The 11,789-nt window shown below is 41.9% G+C and overlaps 2 protein-coding genes across 7 annotated transcripts in view; one reads left to right on the top strand and one right to left on the bottom strand.

The window, feature by feature from the left end:
* The first annotated feature begins 280 nt into the window (after positions 1-280).
* Positions 281-4,794, top strand: asb12a (ankyrin repeat and SOCS box-containing 12a). Of its 3 annotated transcripts, none has more exons than XM_085361630.1 (4): positions 281-473; positions 675-998; positions 1,775-2,303; positions 3,004-4,794. In XM_085361630.1, the coding sequence occupies exons 2-4, from the start codon at positions 714-716 to the stop codon at positions 3,147-3,149; spliced, it is 960 nt and encodes a 319-aa protein (XP_085217756.1). In that variant the 5' UTR covers positions 281-473; positions 675-713; the 3' UTR covers positions 3,150-4,794. The 3 variants fall into 3 exon arrangements, with proteins under 3 accessions (XP_085217756.1, XP_085217736.1, XP_085217746.1); XM_085361610.1 differs by having other exon boundaries at positions 282-478; XM_085361620.1 differs by lacking the exon at positions 281-473 and having other exon boundaries at positions 486-998.
* A 4,346-nt stretch (positions 4,795-9,140) lies between these two features.
* The window catches only part of arhgef9a (Cdc42 guanine nucleotide exchange factor (GEF) 9a), a 43,330-nt gene continuing 40,681 nt past the window's right edge, over positions 9,141-11,789 (bottom strand). For 3 of the 4 annotated variants that reach the window (XM_085361598.1, XM_085361573.1, XM_085361581.1), the window contains one exon: positions 9,141-9,426. In XM_085361598.1, the coding sequence (XP_085217724.1) occupies positions 9,251-9,426 (176 nt within the window). In that variant the 3' untranslated portion in view covers positions 9,141-9,250. The remainder of the gene's footprint in view (positions 9,427-11,789) is intronic. The other variant, XM_085361589.1, reaches the window with a different exon arrangement.

Raw genomic sequence — 11,789 nt, 5'->3', positions numbered from 1 at the left:
CAGGCAAAGCGGGGTGATGACAGGACACATGCAGCAGAATAACCACTCTTCTTAGAAAAGAAATATAGAAGCGCAGCACCTTCCAGCTTAACATGCCACACACGCTGACCTGTGGCAAAGAGACAGCAATGTCCCAGAGATAAGTCACACTGGGCAATCGCTAAGTGTCACAACTCTATCACCTTTCTAATTATAAACATGAGACTCAAGTCTCCAAGAATGGAAGTTTAGTCAGGCCCATCTGTGGCCTAAAATTAGCCCCCAAACACCCCCCGCCCCACCCCAGAAAGGAGCTCTGGCACCTTTGTCAGTTTAAGCACACACATACACACACTGCACTTTTCTCAACTCGTTGCACCAGTGGAAGCATTGGGCATTCCTCAAGGACCTTTACTTCACGTGACTTGTGTTTTATTGGAGCTCTGAAAGGGTTTCGACTTATCCCGTTGGAAACACCATCAACAAGCAACAAGGTGAGGTAGGTGTCTTCCCAGTGTAAATCCCACACTGCTGCAGTTGCAGTTGGCACAAACTGATTTATCTCGTGATTGCGGTGTATGCTTGTGAGCCTTATTCTTTCATGTTTCTGCTATTCTGATGTTAAAAAATGAGTCTTAACAAAACATAAGCCGATAGACAAGTTATGGTGTTATGGTCTTTCTCTGCTGTTGCAGATGAAAGGGTTTTAACTTGAACTAGCCTGGAGTCCCAGTATGGTTCTGGGCCGAGCTGCCAACATGAGTTTGATGGACATTTCTAAGATCTTCTCCCTGCTCCAGCCCAAGGAGGAGGATGAGGACGGCGAGCAGAGTCAGGCTCTGAACAACGCCGTGAGCAGCGACGATGTAGCTCTGCTCTCAGAGCTTCTGTCTCAGGAGGATTACAGAAAGTCTATCAATGCTCGAAGTGGGTGGGGGGTCCCCGTAACTCCCTTGCGCACTGCTGCTGCACTGGGACATCTGAGGTGCCTGGAGCTGCTACTGGGGCACGGAGCAGAGGTGAGACTTTGTAGAGAGGATGATGAAATGTCGAGGGTGTAACAAGTTGCCTTCATTTTTTTATTAACAAAAATGACATTTTGGACTTGGACATCATGGATTTTCTTTCTTTTTATTTTGTTCAAAGGGAAGAGTAATAAAACAAGGTGTGATATTACAATATATTGCATCATTACATTTTACAATTTGGGCATTAAAGCTGGCGTAATGATTTTTTAAATTCGAACAATAGATCAAATTTTTAAGTGCAGTGTGGAAGCAGTTACTAGGAGTCACAAGACCAACACAGTCCAACTTCGCAGCACGTCTCAGTTCTGCAGAGCATCTATTAGATGCTTCTTTGGGTTTTTCAAGCTATTAACAATGTTTCTCTTTGTTTCCAGTGCATTCAGTGCACTGAATTGATTATCTTCAGTCAAAGCCTAATCAGTAGCCTTGGGGGGTTAGATTTCCCACAGCAGCAGAGCAGAGTCAACATTGTCAGTTCAGCATTTCACTTACAGTGAGCTACAGAGCTGCTAACCATATCGTACTGAAGTAAAGGTGACAGCTTGCGGTGGCACACATGTGGATGTTGGGTTGTGCAAATGATACCTTCACTTAGAAGGGTGTTAAACTGTGATCCAGTCACTTACTCGCATGCACACAGGACGGTATTTGATACTTACTCAGGGGAAAAGTACTTGCGGTGATAAATCAGTGGCGTAATTTCTTGTATCAACAAACTTTGTTTCTACTTTTAAAAAAGCCTGTTGGTTTCTTATGTCTGAATCCAGGTTGACAGCTTGGACGTGAAGGCCCAGACGCCTCTGTTCACAGCTGTCAGTGGGAAACATCTGGACTGTGTAGTTTCACTGCTGAATGCTGGAGCAGATCCCAATGGCAGCCAGTACAACAACTGCTCCCCGGTGCTGACCGCTGCCCGAGAGGGTGACGTCGACATACTCAGAGAGCTGCTTCGGTTTGGAGCTGAGGTAGATGTGAAGCCCAAAGTCCCCGAATGGGCCTCCAACGCCACAGCGTGCAGAGGGCCCCTCTACATCTCAGCTGTGTATGGACACTTGGACTGCTTTAAACTGCTCCTTCTTCACGGTGCAAATTCCAACTACAACTGCACAGATGAGAAAATGTTGGCCAGGATCAAACAGCCGAAGACAGTTTTGGAGGTGTGTCTCCGCTACGGCTGTGGGGTGGAGTACATTCAGCTTCTTATAGACTTTGGAGCAGACGTCTATCTGCCGACACTCATCATTGACAAAACCACTAAGCAGAACGAAGCTCTGCTTCTTCTCCTCAAGGAGAGAGGTGAGAGCGAGTCACACCCGAATTTAATTTAAAATCCTTCTCCTCACATACAAAATCTTGAATGATCAGACCCCATGATGATAGAGCTTTGCTTTCACGCTGCAGCCTAACTTATTGTTCTTAGAGTTTCTGAAGTAGAATGGGAGACAGAGCCTTCAGACCCCTCGCCTCTGGAACCAGCTCCCAGTTTGAATTCAGGGGACAAACATCCTCTGTGCTTTTGAGATTAGACTCAAAACTTTCCTTTTGGGTTTTTTTTAATAAAGGTTATAGTAAGGATGGATCAGGTGACTTTCAACCATCACTTAGTTATGCTGTAATAGGCTCAGGCTGCAGGGGGCTGTCCCGTGATGCAATGAGGATTTCTTCTTTACTCTTTACATTTCACATGTGTTTATACACCACTGCTGCATGCCATTCAATTTTATATTCTCTCGTCTTTCTTCTTTACACGAACCAGTCATGGCAGAAGTGCTGCCCCTCCCTGAGCCCGGTTCTGCCAGAGGTTTCTTCCTGTTCAAAGGAAGTTTTTTCTTCCTACAGTCACCATGCGCTCGCTCATAGGGGATCATCTGATGGTTGTGGTTTTCCCTTTAATACTCTGTGGGGTCTTTACCTAAATTGTCATAAAGTGCCTTTTGTTATGAGTTGGTGCTATAATACCTCAGCATACAAATGTTGTTTTCTGTTTCTTCAACAGTTTGCCCCAAATCTCTGATGTCACAGGCTCGACTGGCAATCAGAGGATACCTCCCTTTTGCTAACAAGGAGCCTGCAATTGACAGCTTGGACATTCCTCTGATCCTGAGAAATTACTTGAAACATGAAACCTCAGACGCCATGTGATGCTTTTCTTCTTTTTTAAAAATTTTCTTTCTTTTATACATTTTTTAAATTTTTACCAGAACAAGCTAAAGGACTGTTTTACATCCGAATTGTTTATAGCTGTGAAGTCAGATGATTTTCTTTCATGTCTATGAAGCTTTTAGAAGCAAAAGGAGGGCTCCATGTTGGAAAATCCACTGTATCTTTGGGAAGTGTAACAACATCAGTGGCCACTAGAGACCACAGTAACACCATACGTTGTGGATATCAAAATCTGAGGCTCCTCACAGGCACTATTGTTATTCTGATATTACCTCACTAAATCCACTTTGGCTCACTCCTTCACTCGGGTAACATTACACAGACACATGTAGTCACCTTACTTATTTAGACATCCAGACACACACACACACACTGTCTGCACCACAACAGGATGTCTTAGATCTTGCCTGAAAAACATTCTTGTGTCTTTGGACTTCAAAACACCAGGAAGCAGAATGAAAAGCCTCCACTTCAGTGCCTCCAGCTGGGAGAATATATTTCCATAACGCTCATTACTTATTGATTAGAGCATAATTATTTTCAGGATTCAATTTTAGTGTTTAGAAGTTTGTTGATTTAAAAAAAAAAGTTTTCTTTTGTGTGTGTGTGTGATTAGTGATTACCACTGTAATATTATTTATCGTACATAATATATCCTGGAGTTAATGTGTCAACTGTTAGGAATGGGCCCTACAAACAAACAGGAGATGATGTCACACGACAGGAAGGCCAGCACAATGCTCTCACTCACAGACTGATGCCTCGAACCCTCCCCCCCGCAGTTCTGTAGTTTTATTTTCAACAAAAAGTACAGCTATATCAGATATGGATTGATTTTTTTTTACAGCAAAGTACAACATATTCCCAGTGCTTCTGATTACATCAAAACATATAATGTACATACAGTTGACATTTCCACTCTCCCATTCACAGTTTCTGGATTGAATAGGCATTATTTTTCAGGTTTTTCATCTCTACAACAAATAATCAAACTCAAAAGCCAGCAAGAAAGAAAATGACAAATGTTTGCATATGATGACAAAGGATATGGATTCTGTGAGTACATTTTTCACTTGAGAAAAAAAAAAAAAAATCCAGACACCCCCCCCCTCCCAAACCAAACCCTGAAACCAGATGGTAATATACAATGAATAGTGTCCAAATGTGGGATGTCAGTCTTCTGTTTGTTGCCATTGAACACCAACATCGGCATATGGCTCATTGAAGACTTTTACCCTGACTATTCTGGAACAGCACAGGACTGCATAACCGACTCCAAGGAGTTCCTACTGAAGATGTTGCTATGCTAACTGTGAGTGAACGCGTCTACTGGCTCACCCTGGACTAGAAGGAATTACATAAATCTGTGCAACTTCTGATGCATTCAACTAACTTGGCCTTAGTTATATGACTGGAAAGAGAAAGCGAAAAAACAGAAATAAATTTGCACAGAAGGCTATCCTCTCAGCTCGGAGCACAAGGTCAGATTGATAGCTTTATAAGAAAACTCAAACCAGCGTATATACATCATTGAAACCATGTGGCCAAAATGGTACTGTTTAATACTGCTGTCAATAAATACAAGCGAGGAACTGCTTTGTAATGTCAAGTCATTGTACTTAAAAGGAACAAGAGTGTGATATGAACAGCTGTGAAATACTGTGTGTGTGTCTCTTCAGGATTATGTTTATTTTTAGCCCGTCCCAAGAGGTTTCGAATTTATTCAGCTCTAAATCTATACACAAACACCCAAGATCAGTGCTAACTCATATTTGGTTCACTGTTGTCGTAGAAAAATGATTACCCGTTTTGCCTCTGCACATAATGGCACTCCACAAAAAAATAAAACAAACCAAAAAAAGTCATATATTTAGGAAAAAAATATTAACCAGCAGTCTGTAGCATAGCAGTGTGGGTTTAAAACGATGCTAGAGTTTATAGTACCCATCATATCTGGGCTAAGAGAACATCAGTGCCTTTGATTTTCCCTATCAGCAGTTCAGTGTTTTATTCAGGAAAAGATGTTCCCCTCTTATGTGTCAATAAATAATAATAATAGTAATAATAGTAATACAAAAAACAGAAGCTACAACCTGTAATGCCAAGTGAGCAGGAGACAGGTGGACAGAGAAAAGAACTCCCTTTAGTGAGATGGTATGGGTACACACAAATGAATGGTTCTGTGTTGCCGGGGGGAAAAAAAAGAAAAGAAGATTCAATTGGAAGTTAAACAAAACTAAATGATCTCGTTAAGTGTTGCCTTAAGTCTCATGCAAAATATTGGATGCCACAAGCATGCAATTACCTGGTACTGAGATCTACCGCACGCTAGAACTGGAACAACATTCGTCTCCAACGCAAAATACCGATATCCAAATATATGATCTGTTCTTTTTACAGTATTTACAGTGTGTAGCTGATAAAGGTAAAATAGATGACTCTTGATTCATAACTCACTTTTAATAATATAGATCGACACGCGAACCTAAGTTGACCAATGGAAATCTGCTTCCTACTATATATTCAAATTAAACTGTTTTTCAGCGTGTTAAATACACAATAAAAGAAGTCGATGTTTCTAAACATCTGAAATTGGAATACATTTCTAATGTGCAATAAAACTGCTCCTATGTAAATGTGCGATAATATATGAAAATGAGTCGTCTTTCAATTTTTAAATGGGTCGCAGTCAAACAGCACAGTATCTACTTATATGGAAAAAGTGGCCTGACCTCTAAGGCTACGTTCACACTGCAGGCTAAAGCACATCAAATCCGACTTTTTTGACCCTATGCGACCCATATCCGATCATGGTATGACAGTGTGAACGGCACAAATCCGATATTTTCAAATCCGATCTGGGTCACTTTCGTATGTGGTACTGAATCCGATACATATCCGATGTTTTAGAAAGCGACTGCTGAATGGTCATTAATTAAATGGTCATGTCGCATTAAATCTGTCTTTTATGTCACTGACACAAGACAGACACCAATTATCAGCGCCCGAGAAGACATCGCGAACGCTTCCTGGCCATCCAGTGTAGATGTCAGTGAAACTGTTGGGAAGACAACGTTGGAGAAATGTGAACATTTTATTAGTACTGTATAATCTGCAGATTCTGACAGAAGTCTTTAACTATCCTTTGAAGCACCGCTCCTCTCTAAAACAGCAATAAGGATAATTATTAGGCCAAATGTAAATAACAAAATAACTTTATAACTTAAAGCAAAAATGGGAAACGTAAAGTCTGAAACAGTCAAACAATACTGTTTGCTCTGGGTCTAAACAGAGCGCGTTGTGTGTGACGTCTTCTTTTGTGCATGCGGCCGCTTTGAGGGTTCACACTAGAGCGCGTTTGCTGTCGCATTTTATTTGTAGTGTGAACGAGCAGACAAAAAAAATCGGATTTGATCAAAAAATCGGAATTGAGCATTAAGACCTGCAGTGTGAACGTAGCCTAAGTTTCTGTCCGAGCGGCTCTCGTGCACTGGGGAACGAGGAATTCCCAGTGTGCATGAAGGAAGGGGCGGGGGTTGTGGGAACAGAACGGAAGAGAGAGTGAGAGATGCACTGAAGGGAAAATACATGACTAATTCAAATCTGCCTGTGAAACTGAATAGATAATCACTAGTGGAATGCTGGAAGGCACTGTTAGATAGCATCTCTCCTCTCCGCAGCAGAACGGGCCAGCAAGTAAGCATGATTATTAGTGTGTGCGTTTGCCTGCATGCTTGTATCTGTATGTTGGTACTGGTGGTAGTGTTAAGCAGGGAGTTGGAGGGAGCAGGGAAGGTAGGCAGAGCGGGCCATAACAAGGGACCTGAGGTTACGATAGCCTAGGAACCATATCTTTTTTTGCCGTCCCAGCCAGGAGAACTATCTTCCAAAACAATCTCACTGGGAGCCATCTCTACAGACACCAGCAGCCAACTCACCCAATTTCTCAACTTCCTTTACTGAAACAAAACATAAATTACAACATACAAAGCAACTGTAAGGTCTGTTTTTTCTCCAACAGGTTATAAGGCCTATAAGAAGGCAAACAAATGACATAGAACAATATAACTCTTTCATATCACGCTGTAGTGAATAGTGATAGATATAGAATGATATATCACATTGCACAAATTGTCAAACTGTATATGTACTGTCCATCTGGTGATATAATTCAACACAAAATGTACTCCTGTGTCTGAGGTCAAAACGTGGTCACAAACCGTGGACAGATGTTTCACTTACATTCCAAGTGTGGGAAAAAAAGAATACGTCTTCACGATGCATGTAAGATTTTCCTCTTCACTTCCTCAGATCTTCTCTTTTACTGCTGAAGGACTCTATAATGCTAGGATCTCTCGCAGACCACGGCTTCACACACGTTTTTGTTGATTAAACAAAACCAATCTGATCACGCCACAGTCCTTTGGAAATCACTTAAGCAGAGCTGGAGCTAACTGCCAGATCTGGGGGGAGTGGGGCAACGTGAGGAGGGGTGAGGCAGAAAGCAGAGGTTTGGAGCTGGAGTCTATAGAGATGTATGAATGTGTCAGAGGAAACCTGCATGCTACAGATTAAATTCGCCTTTCTACCTCCGTATACGGTATCGACTTGCGCTGCTGCGGTGGACTTTTTTGTTTCCCCAGTTAGTTTTGGTCCACTTCACAAATCATTATCACTTTTTTAGACACCCCCCACCCCCTTGAATACTGGATGGGCTTCTTACTTATTGGTCACACTGACGTGTTGATATTTGTATCGCTCATACTCAAAACGGGAGTACGTGCTGTGCTTTTTTACAGTGGGAGTGACACAAAATAATCAACCGAAGTCTTTTCTTTGACAGCTGACATGTTATTCTTTTGGCCAATGCATCACAACTTCACTTTTACCGCTCGTTTTCTGGAGGTAGGCTGTGCTTTTTTCTCTCTTTTCCACCCAGGTGCCAGCACAGTGCTACAGGGGTGGTCTCTAGGGAGGGCGGGATGGGAGAGGGGCTGTGGCACAAGGGAGGCGGACCGTTGCTGGCCTATCTCCTGCTCCCAGCTGCTTCATCTAAGCTCACTGCCAAATCCAGCGCGCGCACACACCCCCTCAGCGCGATCGGACATGAATACCCTGTCACGAGTGGTTGGTGAACGGATGTAAATATACTATTGATGTTCCGCCTATTGATTTGTTCCCTGACCCATCATCACATCACGGCCAATGGCAGGTTTACAAAAGAGTGAAACTCTTCCTCTGAGAGCCACTGACTCACAGAGGCAGAGCAGGTGGATGGAGAGATAGAGAGGACGAGTGGGATGTGGAGAAGGAAGGGAACACCTAATGTCAGACTGTGAAAAGAAAGAGAGAGGAGGGGGCTATTATATGCAAGCTGCTACAGAGAAGAGAATGAAGCTCTGAGTGCGAGGAGGAGGTCCAGACGCAGACATCAGCAGCGCAGAGATGGCTGGATGGGTGCATGATCAGTGGCAGGATGGAGCTAACTCAGAGGTGAGGTTGACAGCCGAGCTTGGCAAGTCCTTCACAGGCCGCGGCGATCGGCTGAGGTCGTCGTCTCGCATTCAGAAGAATGCATCAAACAATCTCTCATAGCAGCACAGCAAGATCTCAGCTTTTTTTGTAGTTTTTTTGTTTTGGTCACAATCATACTACTGGGAATGACTTGGCTTGGCCTCGTGTTTCTATCCAGAAGATGGATTGAAAATGATCTCATGTAACAATCTCGATGACTTCAGGACATTCAGATGGCGTGATTATCCAGAAAGGGGGGAAGAGTTTGTGACAGTTGACTCAGCCGGAGAAGCATGATAACTAAGAATGTTACTAACATATATGAACTGTAAAGTTGTGTTTATTTTTTTATATGTTTTTTCTTTGTTTTAAATCCAAGTCTTCAGTCCTCTCGCAGCTTCCAATCACACTCTATATTAACATTGGTCCTTAACTTCAAAGTCTCGTGTTTGTGTGTTGTTGTTTTTTTTTTTTTCTTCATCATGGGGGGGGAGGGGGGACATGATCATCCAGTGTTTAGTGCTTCTAAGAAAAATAGCTGGTCCATCGGAAGAGTCTGTGTATCTCTATTTCTTAAATGGAGCTAATCTACTAAAATTCTGCCAGAAAGGAGCCTGGCCTCTTTTGGATTGACTGAATTCAAAAACCTCTCCTTGTGCCATGTCCTCCGTTACCTCATACTGCCCCACACTGAGGGGGTCCTGTGGGGGCGGGTATGAAGGGGGCGTGCACCTGTTTACACCTGGGAAGGCAGGCGCCAAAAAAACAAAACAAAAAAAAGAGCAAGAAGGTTTTGTGGGGGAGGGAGAGGGGACAAGGAGGCAGTGCAGGGCACAAAGCAAAAGAGAAAAAAAGAAGAAGGAGGGAGGCAGATAGCAAAGAGGAAACGTTATCAGTACTGCATCTGGAACAGGCACAACAACACAACATCAAGTCATGCTTCCACAAAAACAGGCACATAGACATACAAAATGGGTCTTCACTGTTAACATTCCTGCATATTAATCCCGAAAATATGATGAATATATGATGAAAGCTGAACTGGGAGATTCAGCTCTAGCAATGACACAAGGGAGACTAAGGATGCTATTCAATCAAACTCTGTGGCGGGCAAACAAGAGAAGCAGCAGATTACAACTGATACGCCGATGAAATCGAGCATTTGGACAAAGGGGCGCTGTTCCACCATGTTTGTTAACAGCACGTTTGTTTGAATAGCACCCTCGACACTTGAGAACACAAGAGTGGCGAAAATAGAGCCAACAGAAAGCTGTTAATATGCATTTAACTACAGTCTACAATGTCGTCGAGCTACAGTCTACAAGCATCACAACTATGCTACTGTCATTATTAAATACAATCAATATTTGGAGATGAAATATTCAAAAGTTGCCATGGCATCTTAGGAAAAGAATATGAGAAGATGAGAAACAGTGTCTTTTGTTTTTGGCCAGACACTGTTTTAGCAGTTAGAAGGGTTCGATCTCTTTGTGTTAGTGGAACCTGTTTATCTGTTTATAGACAGCATAATGCTTGTAAACAGATTGGACAGTGACCGCATGCTCCAATGCCAACGTTAGACACAACACCTCCCAATGCTGCTTAGCAGTTGCCATGGCATCTTATTGTGCTAGCTCTAAGGAGAACTCTAATGCATATACCTTTATCATTTTCAAACCATGTCCATACAACATGGCCCTCTTTCTCAAGATGAAATCTATAAATGAATCTGAAATTCAAGAGAGTACTTCACCTTGTGCCAGCCAATGTACACATATAGCACTTAGAAACAGACAACATTTACTTCTGACAGACATCTACTGGGTTCCTAATGTCAGAGAGAACATTCCAGCAGTGGTCATTAGTTCATTAATACCTTAATGGATGGTCATGCTTATTGTGAAACTGGCAAGAACATCAGTAATGGTAAATGTACAAACATCTAGCCTAGCACTAAAATGGCTAAATAGTAAAGGATGATACCGGCAGTTTGGACATGTGGGTGCTTTGTCGCCGATGCTTCGTCGAGAATTATCATTCTGAATAACTTGTTCAACGTCTTCCTTCTTTTACCGAGATAAGTGGCAAGTGTAGGTCTCTATGCAGTTTTTGATACCACACATGTGTCATAGATTTTTAATGTCACATATGTAGCATTAAAACAGAACACTTTCAATCTGTAAATTAGAAGAAAAGGCATAATCTCCCTATTTTATTATAAATCATGACCAACTGTGGAACATGTTACGAGATATCACAGCGTTCAGTGTTCACCAAAACAGCTATTGTTTTGTTTCTGTTTGCACCAAAAGCACCAACAACCACTCTCATGGCCAATTCCCACTGAATGCAGCATTTGTCTTATAAAATTGCATGAGACAGACAATAATGTCTGATCATTAAAATCAATTGGATGTCACTGTTTGCATTTCAACAATCCTTTCGGTAAATATAGGATGAATCAAAAAAAATCATATGATTTCAAAATGCTTTAGTCGTTCACTATCAAAACACGTACTTTTAGAAGGAGGAGATTCGTGAGTCTCACATGGTTGTCAGTAGAGGCTGCAGTGACTCCACACATGCTAGTATGTAAAGAATGGGATAAGTTTGACTAATTTACACACATATGTATTGTGTCTGGGGAACAAAACACGTTTTGTATGCAAAAACTTTAAATCAAGCCATGTATTTTAAAAATCACTGCAAGCTTGTGTGTCCATTCCTTAAAAAAAGAATTCTGATGATTCTTCTCATTACATTTTGTGAATACTGTGAATACCCAGTCTGTTATTCCAATGCTACACTCTGCAGGCTTTGCATATTTAAGCTATTGTATAACCTCTCGGTCACATGCAGCATCTACTGCAATCAAGTCCCTCTGTGATGATATAAAAGTGTGGATAGGAAGTAGGGAAGCTCACCCTATCAAACAAAAGAAATCAAATAAGCTAAGTTTTGATCATTTTATTAGATTTTCTAATAATACTTTTACTCATACATAAAAATTACGTAATCAGGTTGCCCTTGTAGTTCCAGTATGAGCTTTGGGATCAGCAACATGTGAAGCATCTAGTAGGATTGGTGAGGCACTGTTATATACAC

This window comes from Diplotaxodon limnothrissa, linkage group LG2 (assembly GCF_057381915.1).
Source record: "Diplotaxodon limnothrissa isolate DT_005_m linkage group LG2, D_limnothrissa_male_GT1.1, whole genome shotgun sequence".
Taxonomy (NCBI): Eukaryota; Metazoa; Chordata; class Actinopteri; order Cichliformes; family Cichlidae; genus Diplotaxodon; species Diplotaxodon limnothrissa.
This window is presented reverse-complemented; position numbering and strand designations above follow the sequence as displayed.